Source organism: Centroberyx affinis, unplaced genomic scaffold (assembly GCF_046629955.1).
Source record: "Centroberyx affinis isolate AG114_WGS23_722 - 3 ecotype Tasmania unplaced genomic scaffold, CSIRO-AGI_Caff_v1 ptg002887l_1, whole genome shotgun sequence".
Taxonomy (NCBI): domain Eukaryota; kingdom Metazoa; phylum Chordata; class Actinopteri; order Beryciformes; family Berycidae; genus Centroberyx; species Centroberyx affinis.
This window is the reverse complement of record NW_027281016.1, coordinates 1-22,500: the sequence shown is the minus strand read 5'-3', so window position 1 is coordinate 22,500 and position 22,500 is coordinate 1. Positions and strand designations below refer to the sequence as shown.

At 44.2% G+C, this 22,500-nt stretch overlaps 1 protein-coding gene across 1 annotated transcript; it reads right to left on the bottom strand.

Moving 5' to 3' along the window:
• Positions 1 to 12,090: 12,090 nt before the first annotated feature.
• On the bottom strand, positions 12,091 to 20,057 carry LOC139658393 (tRNA (34-2'-O)-methyltransferase regulator WDR6-like). The gene is given in 10 exon segments (XM_071536526.1): positions 12,091 to 12,853; positions 12,856 to 12,922; positions 13,118 to 13,457; positions 14,113 to 14,229; positions 14,816 to 14,893; positions 15,818 to 16,608; positions 16,684 to 18,707; positions 19,138 to 19,302; positions 19,578 to 19,649; positions 19,949 to 20,057. Coding segments are annotated over 9 exon segments (4,242 nt in total). The 5' UTR covers positions 19,648 to 19,649; positions 19,949 to 20,057; the 3' UTR covers positions 12,091 to 12,263.
• Between the last annotated feature and the right edge of the window lie 2,443 nt (positions 20,058 to 22,500).

Genomic DNA, 22,500 nt, shown 5'->3' with positions numbered 1-22,500 from the left:
AAGAGAGGCAGAGGTAGGGAGAAAGAAACCAGAGAGAAAGGATAAGAAATGAAAAGAAAGTGACCTGCTTTATTTCCGTGACTCCAAAACACAAAAAGACAAACAAAGCTGTTACAGAAACTCATTTACTAAAGCCTAAAGTTGTATTTGAAAGGCGAAGACCACTGCATCTATAATCCTTTTACTTACATCAAGATTTCATGCAGATATTCCTTCTAGGCCTTCAACCGCAGCAGATTATAAATAAATGAAACAGTTACTAAATCTAACTCCAGTATTGCAGCCTGAAGGAATTTGTAAGATATTCCATTAAAATGTAATTGAACCTTTATTGACCCAGGGAACGAGCAAGACGGAGTGAAGAAAACGATTATATTTTGCCAATAACCAACTGCTCCTTTGGCCTTTAAAAAATCCTAGTTTTCTGCGGCATAACCGTGGGCATCATTACTGAATGCTAATTGTTATGGGACAGCTCTTGATTGATTTGGTATCAGAAATAATTGAATGATAATCCTGTTTGATAGCATCTCAGCTGCCACAGAGTGGAGACAAGGCCCTCCTGGCTTTCCTGAAGTCTGATGTTAAGACTAAAGGTGATCAGGTTTTAAAAGGCTGGCAACATCAGTATCATCTTTCAAATCACTTCATTAAATGCACTGATTAATACACAGGTTAATACACAGGAATAAGGCCATTGTCAAGTGTTACCGATTATTTCCCATACACTGGTTTTCTCAGCCTACATACAGATACGACAAGTGTGGATCCAGCCCCATGCTTCACTCATGTTTGTTTTCACTTGTGTTTCTTCATTCAGGACATAAAAATTCACTATTAAGTCCAACAGTCTGCACTGCTGCTATACTGGTGGCTATACTGGTGTGGATGTACATATATTCTTCCATAATTTTAGTTACATTTAGTTGCATTTAAGCTATTGGCAAACAAATGTACATTAAAGTAATAATTTGTGACACTTTCATTTGAATATATGTCTCTCTATTATCAATTGATATAACACAATAGTGATTCAACCTATATCCAGTTCATGAAAGCTTTTATGTTTGCTATATTAAACACCCGGTGTTGTTTTCCCCGGGAAAAATGAGTGATTACGTTTCCGGCAGCAGCAACAGCGGTTTGTTTGGAATAAACAGCAGAAGAAGAACTGGGTAGTTAGCATGAGCAGCGATAGCCACCATGGCTGAACAGTAGGGCTGAACGATTTTGAAAAAATATCTAATTGCGATTATTTTTACTGATATTGCAATTGCGATATGATTTGCGATGTTAGAGGGAATGATAATTTTTACATCATTATTCTCATTTTCATTGAAAAACTAAAATGATAATTAAAATGATTATGGTGTGATTTTTGCGGGGATCTGTACCAAACAAAGATGTTTTCTTAAGTCTGTAGAATATGATGTGTAGGCCAGGACATCTCTGCAGCACGACAATATTTAATTTAAAATGGTATTTTGACACACATTTCACCTTTAACAAATATTGCGGCTCCTGTGATTTGAAAATTGCAATAGGCCATATTGCGATTTCGATAAAATTTTGATTAATTGTTCAGCCCTACTGAACAGACAAAGAAAAGAGAAACTCAATCTGCATCAACACAAAATCCAAGCTCCGCCCCCACACTGTTTGATTGACAGGTGATCTCTGGGAAGTGCTGAGCAGAAACACCACAGCTATGAGCACTGAGCAACAAGGAAAAAAAACAGAAAATGAGGATCTCATGGAATACAACTTCAAGTTTAAGTTAACATGTTAACAAAGCACCTTACTATCAATGGTCAAACCCTTAACTGTGTTACTGTCGCAATCACATGATATCTGATAATAGAAACAGGGCGTGATAGAAGGTTAGGGAAATCTTGTGACATCAAAGTTAATTTTAAGTTAATTTTCAGTTTTTACAGCCTCCCTAAACTGAAACTACCCTGCATTTCTACTTAGGGGAGGATTAACAGGATTAGACCTGCAGGAATTTTCTCACTCACATTTCTCACTTCCTCATGGGAGTGCAGCAGCAGCAGTCTGGCAGCGCTGCAGCAGGTGGGACTTTTACAGTACAGGTACATCCGTATTCCAGTTCGGTTCAGTTCTGTTTGCTTTATCACCGGGGAAATTAGAACAGCGCTCTATACGCTGTGTGAGGCCAAAGTCCAGCAAAACACCAGAGGCCTTTACTATCAGAAATTGATGTCACACCTTCATGTGACTGGAGGATACAAAGAGTGTGTGTATGTGTGTGCGTCATCATGTGTGAACAGGTTAATGCTAATGCTCTGATTTAATGGATACACTTGTGGATGCAATTAAATCACTGCCTACAAGTGCACACACTCACTCTCTCTCTCACACACACACACACACACACACATTTCACTTGACTCCACATTCCGTCACATTAATTACACGTGACAGCAAGGTTTAAAATGTCATGACTATTTGATGGTGATTTAATCAGTTATACTTCTGTGTGGAATTAAATGATTCATCGCTACTCTTGCTTTGGGTGTGTATATTTGTACATAATGTATCGCTGTAGATCTGAAAAAAAAAAAAAAAAGCTCATTCGCCCCCAGAATACATCGTTCCTCTCATGTTCTCAAAACACAGCAAATGTCAGATCTCATGTGTCGGCGTGCACAAAACACACAAACACAGCGCCTGCAGCACATGTTGTAAATTAATGAAGCATATATCCTTAGGCGGGATGAGTCGTTAGGTCTCTGATGTAACTATGATGTCTTCAGTAACAGCTGTTGTAGAAATTCCCCCATCATGCATCTTTCCTGAGCACGTCTTGCATTATTACTGCTGTGGGCGTTTTCTTTCTTTTCTTACTTGCGTATTTTCTCACAAAACTCATGTGTCTAAATCAGTGGATGTCCAGGTCATCCTTGTGCCTTCTGAAAAGGGAAGAGAGCGGAATTTGAAATTCCTCTTGGGAGTGGAGCAACAGTGAAGCAGTGATAGCCAGGTCGGCTTTTTTGATCCTGTTTTTTTTTTTAATCCTGTGTTCCATCATGGCAGTAGTAATTTTCGCTGTCCTTCCAGGGATTCAAACTGCCCACCTTCTGCTCACAAGCTTGCTTCTCTAACCTCTTGGCTGCCAAACTAGATCTTGTGATATTTAAAGGTGCTACAGGTAGCATTCAATAAATCAGGGGTCTCCAATCATGTGAGGAGGGCCGAGAGTATGCAGGTTTTCATTCCCACCACAGACCACAGACTGCACCTGCATGCTCTCTGTCCTTCATGACACATGATTAGAGATCGCTGCAATAAATCATTACCACATTCATTTTGAGGCATTAGTCTAATTATTGTGAACAAACGCCACCATCACCGAGAAGATTGGTAGCCTCTACCTGCGCTGTTCTTCGAGTATAACCAGAGCTAAAGCTTTCAGGGTTTCTCGCAATGGCAGCACTGGTGGCGACAGGAAGCAACGGGGATTATGGGAAATGTAGTCTGAACTTTGAGATACACTAGCACTAACCTTGTATGCCCCTTGTATGGCCATGCTCTCATTTTTTTTACAGTAGTTATACCAAGGCATCACAAGTAAATTGACAATGATATATTGATGTTTAACAATGCTACACATAGCACTATTAATATAAAATAAAATATCTGAGAAAGGTGGACTGCCCACTGTCCTATGATAAAAAATAAAAAAAAAATCAGTGTCTATGCGGCGCTTCAGTAGTGTATCTGCCTCAGCAGCAGCATCAGGTCTCTGATGCGCTCGGCGCGGCAGCGGGGCGACTGGTGCAGCGGCAGCTCGAAGAAAGAGAAGGTGAAGCTGCGGGAGAAGCTGAGGTTGGTGACGGGACGCAGCGGGGGGAGGCGAGGGGGGCGGGGCAGCCGGCGCTGGGGCAGCACCCTCCGCCTCGCCCGCAACCCTCTACCACCTCTACCTGCAGAGAGAAAGAAAGAAAGAAAGAAAGAAAGAAAGAAAGAAAGAACATTTTGCACATTTTTACAGGAGCTTGGTTGCCATACAACAATAAACAAAAGCAATATGGTATTACAGACATTTCAAAGGGGTACTAAGTAATCCATGACCTCTACTGGCAACCAGGAGGAATTGCAACAACATCAGCAGAATTTGCTCCGCCCCTTTTCCCCCCTCTGCCCCTTTAAGCTACGGTGGGCTGTCATTGACACAAACAACCAAGTCACATCTCCAATATAGAGACAAGTAAGACATCTAACAGAAACAACCCCGGAAGAGGTCATATATTACCATGCAAAATGCTGCAATAATAATACTGCTCTGTTTTGGCTTGACAACAAGGCTTTTTAGCTTTCGTAGCTAAAATGTCTTCTGATGGCGGTCGCTCACTCATAGCACCGTCCTCCATTGTTGAGCAGTTGAAAATGATGGTACCTCTAGATGGTAAATAGTATACCAAACCAGAAAGCGAGTTTTGAAATCCAGAAATAATTTTGTGCTATGGAGCAGTAAAAAACTAATCCATGCCATGCAGCAGGACTAGATTATTCAAACAATATTGTATTAGTATCTAGCCTTTTGATACTTCAAAGTATCAAAAGGCTAGTATCAAGTAAAAGTTGCCTTGGTTTTTTATCAGTTTTTTGTCCACAGACCAAAGAGCAGCCTTTTATTCTACAGAACCCACCAGTAGCACTCATATATCTGCTTTTTGCTTTTTACTTAAGTACAATACTGTGGTTTGATCACTAAGACTTGACTGTTTGATCATACCTGCACTTTCCTGAAGGACTGCAACAGGCGGAGACGGGGTTTGGGTGTCGGGACTTGAACCTTCATCCTCCCCACCTGCGTTGCGTCTCCCACGATACGGGGTGGACGGTGTGGGTTGGGGAGCGGGAGGGGGAGGAGGTGGAGGAGGGGTGGTGGAGGAGGAGGAGGCGGTGGGGGGATGGAGGTGAAGGAGGATTCAGAGAGGGAGAGGCCTCCCCAGGGGGTCATGGTGGTGTCAGAGAGGAGGGTGGAGGAGGGGCCGGGGTGAGGCTGACCGGAGGATGAAGACGGCTGCTGCTGGGTCCGCCTCCTACGCCCGGCCTGGTGGGGGCGCTGCGGAGCCGGGGAGGAGAGAGGAGGCTTGGCTGTGGAGAGGGGGCAGACAAAAGGTTTTACTACGGGGATCAATAAAGTTAAGTACCACATTACATTATATGACACAAACTGGAAAGTGACAAAGAGATTTCAGCTTGAAACTAAGTGACTCAATGTCAGTCAACAGCCTTTAGCACCTTTAACTGAGAAATTACAATTTTGAGTAAATCACATTTTTTGAGAGGCTTGTTTGTTTGCCTTCTATAAGGTGAAATTAAAACAATTTTGGAAATGAGTTCAAAATTTCCGAGACAATACCATACAGCAATTTTTAAAAGCTGCACTTGGCAACTTTGCCAAGAGGTAACTGTTTGAATTATTAAAATGTAAAAGTGAAGGACTTCATTACCCAGAAATCATGAAATGCATCAGTAGAAAGTGCACTCTTCTCTGCTGCAGCCCCACTTTGTGATTTAGCCTGATGCATTTTAGCATAAAAATTGTGTCTTGTGCATCTTTAATTTTAATTGATTTTAATAAACTCAGAATTTTGCTTTAAATCTAACAGTCACAAGATAGTTTCATCTAGAAGAGGCAACATCAGCATGGGAGAATGTGATGAAACAGTATTGGTTATCACTGTTCAAACACACAGCACCTTTACAACAACAGAGAAGTGTACATTGGCCTGGAGCAGAACAGTCCAGGATATCCAGTGAACTTTCCATCCAACTGCTGTGTGAAAACACACGCATGCGAACAATATTCAAGATAATCGCTCATTAAGGTCTTATTCTGATGATACTCTGATGGAAGCTGTTCAAATAATCTGCATACATGAATAAACAAAAGACTCAGGATATTTCCATCCAAACAGATCTTTTTACATTTCAGGCATTTATGTTCATACATGGCAGTTGCAGAAATTGAACCAGTGACTTTCCAGTGACGGGACGGAGGCCGTCCCGTCACTGGAAAGTCACGGAGGAGGCCTTAGCCATTACGCCAAGCTGTCTTTGACCATATACAGACTAGGAAAACAAACTGCCTGTTTCCATGGCTGTGCAATAAAACAAATATAAATCTGAGAGACAGCACCTGAGCTATGGCGTTAAAGAAACTCATTTCCTTACAGCAGATTACACTGAAAGCCTACAGTAAAGTACCAAAGCTGTTTGTTTTGAAATGGAAAGACTGGTGCATAGGCAGCCCTCTTATCTATGTCAAGATTTCTTGCTGTGATTAGATATTAAAGGCAGCAAATAACAAAAGAATAAAACCATTGCTAAGGCCAAAACCAAAATTACACCCTGAAAATCATTTCCTGGTTAAGGTCTTATTATGATTTAACACTGATGTAAGCTGCTCATAAGCCTCTTCTTATCTCTGTCACTAAGAAACCTGCATGCATGAACAAACAGAATATTACCACAAAAAACAGGTGTATCCTGCTCTCATAAGAATCTTTAACACATAACATAACATAACATAACATAACATAACATAACATAACATAACATAACATAACATAACATAACATAACGGGAGACTGTCTCTTGTTAAACTGATTGCAAAACGTAAAACTTAAAGCTAGAAAACAAAGACATCTATTATCTAGGCACTGCCGCTCTGACCCTTTAACACTTTACTACTGTTTGCTAATAACTGCTACTAATGTCAGTGCTCTGGGAATTTAACCTTATTCAATTGTTGCACTCATGGGAAGTCGTGAGAGAGAGAGAGAGAGAGAGAGAGAGAGAGAGAGAGAGAGAGAGAGAGAGAGAGAGAGAGAGAGAGAGAGAGAGAGAGAGAGATCCAGTGTCTGTGTATTGACAGTCAAAACAAAGCCAGGGAAAGCAAACACTCGAAGGCCACATGACAGCAAAGCAGATAGTAGATAGAAGGAGGCTAACCGCTCTGCACCATGTTGACTAGATAATGTTATTCCACAGCAGGGTTGATGTCCATCCAATTTCACTCTTCTCATAACTTTATTTCTTCTCATGACTTTTGAGAAGAGAGAATGATTTTTATAGATACAGATACAAGGCTCAGGTGGTGGCAAAGCGTCTCCAAAATGATTGGACATACACTGACTTTTACTGTATATTACCAAATCCCTCAAAATAATAGTCTCTGTAAATGGAGAGGTGAATGGGTTGTTGATTACCTGCTGTTTTACTCCCAGATGAACCAATCAGAGGCAACCGTTCCCGTGACATCACCGATCCTGGAGCCTGAGAGCAGAAATCAATTTGGCAGTTTCACAACCAACAGACATTACAGACATATAAACAACATGTTTACAATGTGCCTTCTAACATCATGCACACTGTAGGGACAATTATTGAACATCAATTATTTCATACACACTGCATAAACAGTTATTAGTGCATAGCATTGAATTCAGTTGAAAAAATATAAAATTTGCCTGGCTTTTATTTCTTTCTGCACTTTTGTGTTATACATATACATGTCCGTGTGTACGTCCACTTATTTTATTTTTCTGCTCTCATGTGTTTTTATTCTTCTTGCATTTTATTCATGTCTTATTTTATTCTGTGCTTTTTTAACCAATTTCTGCAAAGTACAAAGGTAGAAAGGTACAAACTTGTTTTGTCTTTTTAAAGCACTATATAAATAAACTTGAACTTGAACTTCAAACTTGAACATGAACATTTTGTGTTATGGCTTTGACTCTTGCACTCCTTACTATTGGCTGCTGGTAATGTCTACAATCTAGGAATTTATTATTTATTCTGTTGTTGCACTTGCATCTTTCTTGGATAACAGCATCAGCTAAATGCCTTAGAAATCTAAACTGCACGGCAATACATACTGTAGATAGTGACAGAAACAGTTAGTGTGCAAACCTGAAAAAATAACAAGCAATCCAAAGCTCTGGAGGCTTGTTGACTCGCTCATTCCTGTGCAGCTGAAGCAGCCAGCCCATAAACAGACGAGGGCAATCTGGGTAACAATTTAGTTTAATTATAAGACATTATAGGCACATTAAAAGCTCTTTATGAGTGTATTGTGACAATTAGAATCAGAAGAGGATATAATACACACAGTGTTTAAAAACTTGAAGGGGTATAAAAACCTCACACCAGGTTCAGACTGCATTACAGAGTGTGCCATCATGTGCTATAATGCAAGCCATTTTCTGGTGTGATTAAGACACAAGACTTAACGGCCTTTAGCGTGTGCGATTATGCCCATAATGCACTCAAGAGAGTCAGGCTACCGCAGTCTCGCCGCTAAACTATTTTCCCAGCGGGGCGATAAAAGCAGCAAAAGCAACATTTAGTCTCTCTGGTGTGAGAGCGGAGAGACGAGGAGAGACGAGGGAGAGGCTGCTGCTCTGCATCTGCACCAAACATCCTGATAAGAAGAGGAAGATGAGGAGAAAATTTGAAAATGGAGGACGGACTCTCAGTGTAGAACGCCGGCATTTCGGGAGTTACAGATTAGGGTTAAGGTGAAAGATAGGAAATACACAAAATCAATGGAATGCCTGCACAAGTAGTGATGCAAGGCTCTTAGTGTGTGTGTGTGTGTGTGTGTGTGTGTGTGTGTGTGTGTGTGTACCTCTTTGATGGGTGTAAAAAAAAAGGGATTCTCAGGAGTCTTCGCTCCTTCTGCCTCAAAAATGACAACGGCGCCCCTATTCCTCGTTCTCCTCTTCCTGGGCCCGGCAGTGCATCCCTCACACACACACACACACACACACACACACACACACACACACACACTCAAAAACACACACACACACACACACACACACACACACACACCACCCTGCTGTCTTTTCCTCCTCCAACTGTTCTTAAAGTGCAGTCACGGGTCGTCAACAAAGCAAAAAGGGGGATATTTCCCATCAGCACATCAACAATTTTTACAAGTCGGCTTCCGTTATCTCATCTCATCTTCTCTCTCTCTCTCTCTCTCTCTCTTCTCTCCTCATGTTCTTTTCATCTTTTAAAATTCATTGTGGCTAAAACCGATCACATTATTCTTCCCTTATGACATCAAACTTAATCTCTCTCTCACAGCCACATCCTGGTCTTGGCTTTCAGATACATAATCCTTCACCTCGCTCTCATCTGTTATTCTAACTTTCACTCTGCCTCTCATCTTACACTCGCTCATTAATCATTCCTTTGCTTCATTTTTCATCCTCTCCGCCTTCCGCTCTCTCCTTCTCTCTACCTTCCTCACTCCTCTTTGCCTTTTTTTTCCGTCTTTTTCTCTCTCTCTCTCTCTCTTCTGCGGCCCAAATAGCAGCTGTGACTTACAGTTCAGCAGGTGCTTCCTCCATTTCTCTACCTCCCCCCTTTTCTCTTTCTCCCTCCCCACACCTTCACCTTCACCCAGTCAACATGGCTGCTTTCACTCTCCCTCCCTTTTCTCTTCCTTCCTTTTTCTTTCTCTCCCCCTCTTGTAACAGCAGCAGGTGCTTCTTGTCTCTCTCGCTTTCTCCCTCCCTCTCCTTCTTCCGCTTTCTCTCTCTCCACTCTTCCCATCTCTCTCTCTCTCTCTCTCTCTTCCCCCCCTTCCACTCTTTCTCACTCTCTCTCTCCCTGGTGACAGTGGTTGTCTCTCTCTCTCTCTCTGTTGTGAGTGACAGGTGGAGAGACGGCTGCATGACAAAAGGCAATGTGAGACGAGGTTAAAATATTAAAATATTCATGGAAACCTGCAGTCGGCCCCTTCATGGGCTCTGACCCCCACCTAGCCCTCCACACACACACACACACACACACACCTTCATGCATGCAGATATACGGATATTGACAAAAAACACACACACATGCAAGCAAACACACACCCTCATCAATCCCTCTCTCTCAGTAATATTATCATTTTTCACCAACACACACACACACACACACACACACACGCACAGGGGTACAGGGACACATGTTGCCTGCAATCACTTCATCTGACATAGCTACATTTGAATTCCAGGCAGCTACATGTCAATACACACACACACACACACACACACACACACACACACTCTGACATTTAACGTGTTATATATCAATCACACACACACACACACACTGTGGCACAGGTGCACACACATGCTGCTAGCCGTCTAACACTTCATCTGACACAGCTACATTTGCATTCCAGGCAGATACACACACACACACACACACACACACACCAATATGCAAATGATTGTGCACCAGTCCCCTATCAACCTGCCACTTAAGCCACATTAGCATTTCATATCATAACACATTCTCTTTAAGATGTCTGCTTCATCAGCGCTGTATTAGCATTTCAGAACACATACACACACATGCACACATTATTATAGCATGGCAGAGTGGGCACAATTATACAAACCCTCACCCACGACCAAACACACACACACACACACACACACACACACACACACACACACACAAACTGTGTTCACACTCTGATTTACAAGTGTATAACAAGAGAGGAATACAGTTCATATCCTTTTAACAATGCTAATAAAATATTCTATTTTAACACTGTGGCTTGATACACACACACACACACACATACACACACACACACACACACACACACACTTCTGTACTGTGTGCTGTTGCAGCACTGACAGACTAACAGCTGTCTCGCCTTCTGACACAGACATGTGCCCTAAAATAAAACGCACATAATAAACACAAATGAAACATGACCAGAACAAATACAGATTATAGTGTTACAACACACACACACATAAATCACTTTAGCATACGCACACACACGCACGCCCACACACACACACACACACACACACACACACACACTTACAGGGAAGTGAATAGGATAACTTCATGCAGATATCATAGTTCGCTATAAGGAAAGAAGTAATGAAAGACTGTGTTTTTTTTCTGTCTTAATGATACTTAATGATAAAGGAGTTCCAAGCCACTCTACAAGCAAATATTTAAAAAAGCTGTTCATGGCTAGTTCAAAAGAAGATTAAAAACAACTCCAATGCGTTTCGGCCTTCTTCATGCAGGTTGCTGTGCTGCTCCCTGAGGAATCTCCAAAATGACTGAAACACAGTGGAGTTGTTTTAACCCTCATCCTACCGACTGGGGTACCCACAGACCCAGAGCTATACTTTTTGTCATATTTCACAAGAGCTTTATTCTATCATTCCAATATTTCATGACTTTGTCGATCAATTTGTTCCTAATGACTTCATATCATTGTTTCTGTTTCTCTTTTAATTAGTGCTTGTTAAAAATACCAATGTATCGGGGTCCTGGGGGACCCCAGTCAAAAGCACTCAATTCCGCCTATGCAGTTTTAATAGATGGAACTATTTATTGAGTTCATGTTTACCATGGGTCCTAATTTGGGGGGGGGGGGGGGGGGGGGGGGGGGGGGGCACTCTGTCAGTCATTTTGAAGGAGACAGACACAGATGCAGCAGACACAGATTTCCTCATGTGCTCTGTGACCCTAAATACTGCTCTTCCTAAGGTAAGATGATGTTCAAAGTCAGAAATACAATACATCATTTAATTAACTGTAACTTTCCTAAAGTAATAATTATCTGGGTTTTTTTTGCAGATGACATTAATTACATAACTAATAATGTTTTGAGAAGAAATAAGTTAACATTTTGCTATGATGGTTGTTTTGTACAGTAGTTTATTCTTGGGGTCCCCAGGGACCCCAGTCGGTAGTCCTTGTATGTTAAATATGTTGGTAGGATGAGGGTTATTGTTCCCTTGAAGTGACTTGAAGTGACATTGCTTGAAGAGCCTTGGATCTTCTTTGCTTTTGTGTCTTGTTGCCAGCAGAAATTAATTATCTGTTAGGTTTTAGTTTCTGAAATGTGATGACATGATAAAACCCATCTAGTGAAATAATATAAAATGTTTGGTACTACTTGACCCCGGTGCTTACCACTGAGTACGTCTTCATCCAGACACAGAGGCAACAAATTATGACTGTAGTGTGTTAGGTACATAATGAGAGAGCTGGAGATTAGTTAAATAAAGAAATGTTTATTTTAAAAATGTACTTTAAAAATGTTTACCTAAGCAAAATTAATTTCATATCAATTTACTGTATATTTTTCATTCATACAGATGCACTGTACTTTTCAGGTTCAGTTCATAAATAATTCCAACACTTGTGTCCATTGTGAAAGTGATTGTTGGGACCGCTGCTTTTGCTTCAACTTATGTTCTGTTTTCCTGGAAAGTCACTTTAACACGCTCAGCCATCTTTTCTCCTTTTCCTCCATCCGCCTCTGTGTTTCTGACTCGTAGCAGCTGAAAGCCTTGGCCGCAGACCAGCACCCATCCCACCCTGTCTGTCTTCACCCTGGTCCCACGGGACGTCCCGCAACCCGTCTCACCTACCTGTTCATCCCCGGTCTTACAAACCGCCTCACCCGTCTCACTCACCGCTTCGACAGGTTTCTCACCCTCGGCCTCATCAGCCGTTTCTCTCTCTGTCTTCCTGTCTGTCTTGCCTTCTGGCCTAATGAACGTCCCACCTGTCTCACCCTCTGTCGTCTCACCCCCTGCTTCTAATCCTGTCTCACTCTCCGCACTCCTGCCTGACTCGAACCTCGCCTCCCCCCTCCCGTCTCCCTCATCCTCCCCTCCCGTCTCACCCTCACCCGTCATCCCCCCCTCCCACACAGCGAGTCCCGCGGCGTCTGCCACGTGGGAGTAGAGCGCCCCGCCGTGGCTGATCCCGGTGCCGCAGACCCTCCAGAGGCAGACCCTCTGGTCGGGGGAGGCGGAGACCACGAGGCCGGGGACAGGAGCTTCAGGGCGGTCAGAGGGGCGGCGTGGGCCAGGGGGAGGCGGGACTGGGAGCGGAGACGGAGGTGAAGAGGGGCGAGGGAATGAGGCGGCTGGGGATGAGGCTGAGGAGTAGGGGGTAGGGGATAAGGTTGAGTTTTGCGTTGGGAAAGCAGGAGCGAGGAAGGGGACTGAAGATGAGACTGGACTTCGACTTGAGGTTGAGGTTGGTTTTGGGGGTCAAGCAGAGGCACTGACTGGGATTTGGGTTGGAATTGGATTTGCATCTGAGGTGGGACCTGCTCCTGCTCCTGGGACTGAGAAAACGCTCTGCTGCCCTCCATCTCCCCCTCTGGGTATTGCACCCCGATCACAGACACTGTCAGTTGTCCATCATCTCCCCCACTAGCAACGGTTACCAGGCAACCGCCCTCTCGTCGCCCCGTTCTCTCCGCCCGAACAGCCAATGAGTTGATGCCGCTCTGGTGGGCGGGAACGCTGAGGCAGGGGGTCGGTGGAGTTGGAGCGTCGCTCAAACTGCTGGTCGATGAGGAAGAAGCGGCGGTCACATCCCACGCTGCAATTTTCCCGTCTGTAGCGGCACTGAAGAGGAGCTTATGCCTGAGAGAGAGAGAGAGAGAGGGGGAGAGAGAGAGAGAGAGAGAGAGAGAGAGAGAGAGAGAGAGAGAGAGAGAGAGAGAGAGAGTTTTTCTTTACTGTCTGATTCATAAAATTGCATAGTAAGTTTCCTTTTTCTGTTTCTTTGTTTCCTTTTTACATTTTAATGTATGACATGACACACTGTATGACTATATATATATATATATATATATATATATATATATATATATATATATATACATACAGTATACAGTATATTGTAGAGCTGCAACGATTAATCGATTAGTTGTCAACTATTAAATTAATCACCAACTATTTTGATAATCGATTAATCGGTTTGAGTAATTTTTTAAGAAAAATAAGTCAAAATTCTCTGATTCCAGCTTCTTAAATGTGAATATTTTCTGGTTTCTTTACTCCTCTGTGACAGTAAACTGAATATCTTTGGGTTGTGGACAAAACAAGACATTTGAGGACGTCATCTTGGGCTTTGGGAAACACTGATCCACATTTTTCACCATTTTCTGACATTTTATAGACCAAACAACTAATCGATTAATCGAGAAAATAATCGACAGATTAACTGAGAATGAAAATAATCGCTGTTGCAGCCCTAGTATATTGTACATATTGTGGGAGAGAGGTTGACATCCACCTGTTGCCTTTTCCATCCTCCAGGCTGCAGGTGGCGACACTGAGCACACAGCGCTGGTGGTAAAAACTCTCCCACAACAAGTCGATATGACCTTTAACCTCGCTGACTGAGAACAATCTGGAAAAGAAAACAAGGGAGGAAGAAAAGACACAGAGGCAGAGAGAAAGAGCAAATAACAGATGAACAGCAAAATAAAATCTAAATAAGTGAATAAGCATTTAAGATCAAGGCAGCAGCATCTCAAGGGAGAGACATGACAACCTATCACAGTCTTATTTTACTGAACTACATGCATTAAGCTTGTAAATGTTATGTTAACTTAAGCTGACAGATCTGGCATGAAAGCCTGCAAAAACACAAGGAGCGCTTGATTTAACTCATCCTGAAAGTGATGTGTCTACTTTAGAGGCAGTTAAATTGCCAAGGAAGATAAATCAAGTACACAGGAAGGAGGGGAAATATTTTAAAACACATTCAGAGCATATTTTTGTCTGTATTGGGTAACAGCACACTTCAGGTTTCTGTCATATTCAGTTGAAAGCATCACTGTCACCAGTTTATTGCAGAAAACGCACATTTGGGAGCATTAAAACAGCCGGGGGACATTCCTCTTTTTCAATTGTAACATTTCCTTTTCTATAGCTCGTATAAAGGGATTTTATTTGTGTGTGAGACGTTTCATTTTGCTGCAACAGACACCAACCTGACAGCTCCGTCACTGCAGGCCAGAGCCAGCAGAACACAGTCCGCCTCCTCATCCACCACCGCTATGGACATGTACCTGAAAACACACAGACAGACAACTGATGAGGCTCGTGGCAAATATACAGGACAGGGTCCGGGTCAGTTCAGTTTCAATTCAATCTTTTCTTCAAAATTCAAATACTCTAAGTGTTTTTTGTATAAAATCTTCTTATATCCAGTATATAGAGGACATTTTTGAGAAACTTCTATGGATGTTATATAAACTGTAAATTGTAATTTCACTTTACACATTGTATTGAATGAATTTAAAATGATCCAAGTAGAGAAGAGTATGGAACAATTATGCTACTGATCGATTTCTTGATGAAGATGGAAGCTAGAAGGAAGGAAGGAGGGAGGGAAGGGAGGAAGGGAGGAAGGAAGGAAGAAGGAAGGAAGTAGAGTTGAAGGATTTTGAAAATTATCTAATTGCGATTATTTTGACTGCAATTGCGATATGATTTACCATATTAGAGGGAATGATAATTTTTACATCATTATTCTCATTTTCATTGAAAAATGTATTAAAATGATTATGGTGTGATTTTTGCGGGGATCTGTACCAAACAAAGATGTTTTCTTAAGTCTGTAGAATATGATGTGTAGGCCAGGACATCTCTGCAGCACGACAATATTTAATTTAAAATGGTATTTTGACACATTTCACCTTTAACAAATATTGCGCCTCCTGCGATTTGAAAATTGCAGTAGGCCATATTGCGATTTCGATAAAATTTCGATTAATTGTTCAGCCCTAGAAGGAAGGAAGGAAGGAAGGAGCTACACATGGAGCAGACAAAGTCAATAGGTCTATAATTTTATGGAGGAAATTCCATCTGCAAGTGCAGAAACTAAACTTGTGGGTGCTGGATGAGAGACGGGGATGTTTAAAAGAAACTATATTTTCTTAGGCCTGCTGCATTTCAAACATTTACTCAAAAAACATTTAAATAAAACTTGCCTCGTTTCTGGGTCCATTTTCACCATCTTGTGTCGGTTCCGCCTCCTCTCCCACTGCTCGTCCAGTCGGTGCCGGGCCACCTGGATCACCTGGCAGGAGGGAACCGGCCTCCGCCCGTCCCGGCCAATCAACAGCCGGTAACACTGCATCTGGGCCCGCCCGCCGGCTGAGACGAGCAGGGCGGAGAGGGACCGCGTCTGAGTTTCTCTCCTCCCTCCCGCCGGACGCGTTACAGCCGCCAACGTCCGGACGCTCGAGATGTGGTCGGTGATGACGGAGAGAACTTTGACGGCGCCGGAGTTCGGGTGCACGGCGAGGACGGTCAGACTGGTGTCCTCTCCCCCCGTCACCAAAATCTCCCAATGCCCTTCGCCTCTCTCCATCTCCTTTACTTCTTCTTCCATCCCATCTCCGCACTCATTTCCCGTCCCGTTTCCAGCCTCCCTCGTCCGAACCCCACTCCCAGCTCCCCCTACCTTCCCCAGCCTGCACACACACCCGATCCCCCTCCCGTGGACGCCCTCTCTCAGGCTCCAACCCCCGCTCTTTCCCGCCTTCCTGGCCCCCCGGATCGGCGGCGCCTCCTCCTCTCCGGGGGGCCGCGAAGCCAGGACGGCCCCCTGCTTGATGAAGACCAGCGCTCCGTATCCAGGCCACAGAGGTCCGCCGGAGGGCCAGAGGCTCCAGGAGCGATGGCCCCCGCCGCACGGCACCGCCAGCAGCCGCTCCTGCCTCACCGGGTCCCAAACCACGAAGTGGACGGCGTGGAACCCGGCGATGACGAACCGGGCCTCCCTTCCCTCGTTCTCTCTCTTTTCCTCTCTTCCTCTTCTCGAATTCTTGCTTGCTTTCTCTTCCTCTGTCACCTCTAGCTTTTCCTGTTCCGTCTGAATTCTTTGGTTTGTCTTACAGTTATTCTCACGCCCCTCGTCTTCCTCCTCCTCCTCCTCCTCTTCTTCTTTGTGCTCTGGAAGTTCAGGTTCCAGGATCAAAACCCTCTCCAGCCACTCCATGCCCTTGCAGGCCCTCTGGACTCTCAGAACCTCCAGTTGAAGCCTTCCGTCACTCCCTACAATCTTTCCATCGCTACTTCCATTTTCTCTGTGTGCTCTGAAGACCCTCACACACCCGTCCCTGCCGGAGCTGTAGAGGAGCCCCCGGTATTCACACACCGATGTGACACCCTGTTTTCCGTGCGCCCCGAAAAGGCAGCTCAGTGGTTGCAGGGGTACGGCATTCATTGTTCTATCATTCTCCTCTATCCTCCCTCTTTTGTTTCCATTTTCCTCATCTTCCCCCGGTTCATCATCACCGTCTTTCTCCCTCGTGTCGCCGCCTGTTCTCCCGATAAGCAAGTCTTCGTCCATCTCTTCCTCTTCTTCCCTTTGCCCTCCTTTTCTTCTCTCCCGAAACAACAACAGGGAGCCTCTCCTGTCCCCGCACACCCACAGCGCCCCCTGCGGCCCGGGGTGGAGGCGGACCGCGGCCGTCAACCAGCGTTTGGCACAGGGGGGCAGGAGGAAGGGAGGGAGAGGATCCACACTGAGAACCAAGCGAGAGTCTTCATTTAATTTTACCTCTACAGACCAGCGATGGACAAGCCCTTCAGCTCCCGAAGCTAGCAGACACCCCCGATGACTCTCTTGTCCCTCGAGCCAAATAAGGCTGTGGATCTTTCCTGATCCCCCGCTGAGAAGAACCCCAGATTGGGGTTGAGAAAGGGGGAAGACCTGTATTCCACCACTGAGGTTACCCACAGCGCACAGATGAACCTTGGATAGTGAGTCTTTTACCCTGATGCTTAGAGTTTCCATCACGCAATAGGATTGAAAGTCAGGAGCGCCCTGCCATACTAGCTCCCACTGTCCATGGCAGTATTGGTAAACCATTCCCTGATCAGTGCAGACCATAACCTTACTCTGGGTCCAACTTGCATTTTCATCCTCTTCCCCGACTACACACACCTCCTTTGGCATGCCTGGACCAGGAAATTTCAGGTCAGTTAGCGTCTCTGTCACTGCGTCCTCCTTCCTCTCCTCACTCGCTTCCACCCTCCACAGCCTCACCCCTCCGTCCGCTCCCCCTGTAGCCACCCATCTTTCTTGTGTTGCTCCATCCCCCTTTCCCTCGCTGACCGCCAGCGCGCGGACCCCTCCCGCTCGGTGTCCCTTCAGCGTCCGAGCCACCTTCCCGCCTCCGGCCCAGTCCCAGACCAAGCAGGCCCCGTCTTCCCCGGCGCTGAACACTTTCCCTGGGGAGAGATGCACTGAGAACACCCTGGCCTGGTGCCCGTATAGGACTCTTAAGCAAGCAGGGTTCGAGTCCCCACATTTCCCCCCGGGTCCCCCCAAAACACCGACACCCCACACCCTCACGCTGCGGTCGTCCGAGGCTGAAGCCAGCCATCCTTTCTCCTGGAGGTAGGAAATGCTAAAGATGACGCCGCTGTGCCCCAGCAGACGCCTCTCGACTGGGGCTTTGTCGTCAGGCTCGCTCCCTCCTCCTCCTCCTCCAGGCCTCCAGAGAACCAGCTGATTGAAGACAGTTCCTCCAACTAAGACAGAATCCACCCAGGATTTGTCTACCAGCAGCAGGGCAGAGTAAAGCAGACACCCCTCCAGGCAGGAGCACCGAACAAGGGCTTTTCCTTCATGTACGTCCAGGAGAAGAGCGCTATTGTGGGCTAGAGCCACGCCAAGGAGTGGGCGTCCCTCTCCGGAGAGCCAGCGGACATCCAGGGCCCAGTCATGCAGCTCCATGAGGGGACCCAGGGCCTCCAAGTGCAGATGGTCCCCGCCGTGGAGCTCCACAAGGAGCCTCACCAGCCTCACAGCCTTGCCTCCAAACACCACTAGGTCATAGTGATTGGGCTCTGTGGTGGAGCTCCGTCCTGGGGAGAGATAGACGAGAAGAGGTTTTATGGATTTGTTTAAGTGAATGCATACAGAAACAACAATTCTCCAACTTGCTGTTACACCCAAAGACATGAGTCATATCACTTAAATTTTAAATTAACTTGACCCTCCAAACACACCCTTAATATTTAGAATTAAGTCTCTATCTTATAAGATTTATAGCTATTGCTTAAAAACATCCGGATCACCACCCAAATCTAATAAGTTGTTCCTTGGCCCATGCCTATCTGTTGACCAAACTTCATGGAAATCTCTTCATAAGTTTTTGAGATATCCTGCAAACAAACAGACCAACTAACAGGAGCAAAAACATAACTTCCTTGGTGGAGGTAATAAAATAAGTGACTAAACAGAACAGAGGAAATGAGGTTACAAAAGAGAAAGATAAAAGCAACATCCACTCACCGTCTCTCTCCTCCCAGCTGGTCTCTGTGGCAGAGCTCCGTCGTGGGCCCGCTGCCGGAGGTCTGGGTCGGATCCCATGGATTCGGTAGTGTTGGAGCACGCTCAGTGAGGCGCAGGCTTTAGGACGAGGCTGGAGACTGTACACCGTCAGGACGGGACCCTCACCTATCAGGACATGAAAGGGTTAACAGAAAATCAAATTCAATGTGTCTCAAAGCTTTGTGACATTGACGTGAAACAAATTCAGTGACAGCAAAAATGCTTTATAAAGTCTTTGTCTGCAGTCAAATGAGAAAAAACAGAAGAAACTGAGAAGTGGATTATATCACACATCATCAGACTGCAATGCTTCATGCATCACAAACATTTACCACTGCAATTTTAGCAATTTATGGCATAGTAATATTGTTTCAGTGGTGATTCCCAACAACACTGCCTACCTGTCAGAAGATATTTGTCCTCAAGGAACTCCAAAGATGTGACTGGAGCTACGAGGGCTGCTGTGTCCATCTCTTACATCAATAAGAGAGAGAGAGAGAGAGAGAGAGAGAGAGAGAGAGAGAGAGAGAGAGAGAGAGAGAGAGAGAGAGAGAGAGAGAGAGAGAGAGAGAGAGACCACAGTTGTTACAGACGAGAGAGGCAGACAGAAAATGGATTATAAATATCAAACTGTTTATAAATCTGTGGTAAAGTCATGGTTAGCTGGCTTGTTAGCCTAAGTAGCTAACGACAGGAATGCTTCTGATTGGCTACAAAACACGAAAAATAAATTTCCAGCGTCAATAACAAGATCGTTGCATGCTTTACTTACAGAAAGCAATAGAAAACACACAGATGTGCTTTCGACTTGATCACAAAATCATTATTTCCATTCACAGCCGTCACTCTATACGCTCTACACATGTGTTTCTACTTTTTCTTCCGTGCCGCGTTGTAACCAATCAGAGGGAAGCTACGCTGCTGGCGACCTGAAGCAAAACGAACGCTGATTGGTTAGGAAAAGGTCAGCCGTGTTTATATTGGGAGAAAACGCTACACGTGACCGACTGGGCCGTGAGTGCTGATGCCTTCAAGTACTTCAGGAATACTGGATTGTCTGCGCCTGAACGACCCAACAAAGTGGTAAATATGACTGGGATACAACCAATTAGTAGCCAACTGATGGTAAAACAGATTTATTTTATGATTATATGACTATATTAGGATTCGGTTACTTGTATTGTTGTATGTTTCTATTTTCACTCTTATTCTTAGATGAAGAAGCACACGTTAACTTTGGGCTAATACATGAATTACAACATCGATCCAGCACACCTGTGTAAATTAATTACAACATCAAACACATTTCTCCTTTGTAGCTCCGTGCCACTTTCTTTCTTTGTTTCTGATTTTGTTGCACATAAACTATGCAATACAAAATACAAAAAATACTAACATAAGAATAAAAAAGAGAAAAAATATAGACAGATAGATAATGGATGATATAAAAAAAACCCTACATATATGCAGCCGTGTGTTGGAGAGTTTTTCCAACCAATGTATTTCAGCAGGAGTCGTCCAATATCACTCCTACTTACAAAACTTACTTCATTGTAATAGGTAGTAATTATGTCAGAGCATCTGGAAAACTACTTATGTAAAGTTCGATCTGTTTTTAATTGTATCTGTTTGTTTGTGTGTTTTTAGTTTTATTCCTATTTTATATGTTTTTTAAATTTATTTTTATTTTTCTATCATTCATTGTGGTAGTTTCATATCACTGCTTTTGGGTTTTATTGTATGTAAAGCACTTTGTAGACATTGTTTTTAGAAAATTGCTATACACATAAAGTTATTATTATTATTATTACTGTTCTTCTTCTTCTTCTTCTTATTATTATTACTTATGTATTTATATAAACAACAGCCACCAGAAACACTGCTGTTGTTATATGCGCGACGAGTCGTAGTAGCCTACAATTTACGACTTCATAAACCCGAAGCAGAATCTTACCAGCAGACCATGAACGCAGCATGAGGTTTGGGTAAAAGGTAAGATTCTAGTCAGCAGCAGCACTCCCGTTCGGCTAGCTAGCGGTCCGGCTAACTTCACAGTCTAACTACCTGGAAAATGTAAGTTTCAGGACGTCTGGCCTCACCAAGGACATCTACAAGGACTGGCTGGTGAAAGACTTCCAGGACATCCACCTGGCCCGATGCAGAGCCTGCTGCAAATCCATCAAACTTCAGACCATGGGCGAGGCGGCTCTGTCCAGCCACGCAGGGGGAGCGGGGCACAAAGCGGCGGTCCGCAAGCTAGCGCAAGGTAGCCTAGCTTCAAAATACAAAGGGAAAAGACTGCCAAAGAGCATGGCTGAAGGAGAGTGTGGATATATCTGTGAATGCATGTGGTATTTATCTGCTAATTCCCATGGTTTGTTGAACTTATGCTATTGGATGCCTTGTTGTTGTAGCAGTTGTTGTTGTTGTTGGTGGTGGTGGTGTTGGTGTTTGTTTATTTACTAGAAGGCAACAGAGCAATAGTCTGTCATTTCAACAGCAAATAGTAGAGGTGTGTGTGTGTGTGTGTGTGTGTGTGTGTGTGTGTGTGTGTGTGTGTGTGTGTGTGTGTGTGTGTGTGTGTGCACATCTGTCCCATGACCACAATCAGAGGCTTTTCATGCATTGTTTACATGCACAGATCAGATTTTTGGATGACAACACATGCAGCTTGCAGGTGACAGTGTTCAAAGTTGTGATTTTTTTTGTGTATTTATCTATTCATGTTTTCCCTAAAATCTTTATTTAAATTTATGCCGCACATTTGGGCCTGAAGGATATTATTCAAGGCCAGCATTTCAAGGCAGTGGAGATGAGGGGCAGCTGGGTGGAGTAGTGTGTGTGTGTGTGTGTGTGTGTGTGTGTGTGTGTGTGTGTGTGTGTGTGTGTGTGTGTGTGTGTGTGTGTGTGTGTGTGTGTGTGAGGCCTACATACTGTAGAGACTGGGTTGTTTGTCAAGGGGTGTATAAGTCTTAGTTTACTGCAGCTGAGCCAGTCCAGCCTCACACGAGTGGGAGGTTAGATCAGGACACGAGGAGGCTACTTACCCCGCTCTGGCCCCTTCCCTCCTTCTTTACCTCCCTCTTTTCTTTTTCCTTACTCTCTACATTACTTCCCTCTTCCCTACCATTTTCATGACAAGTTCTTGAATTCCTTTGAATTTCATGAGAGATATAATCAAATTGACCCTAGTAGTGTTGAGTTAGAGTCTCTATTCACAAACAGCTTCCCATGCAAAACAACCCCTCTTTCTGAGCATCAAATATGACCTTAAATAATTCAATTTCATGTGTCCAACAGATGAAGTGCAAGGCTCCAGATAGC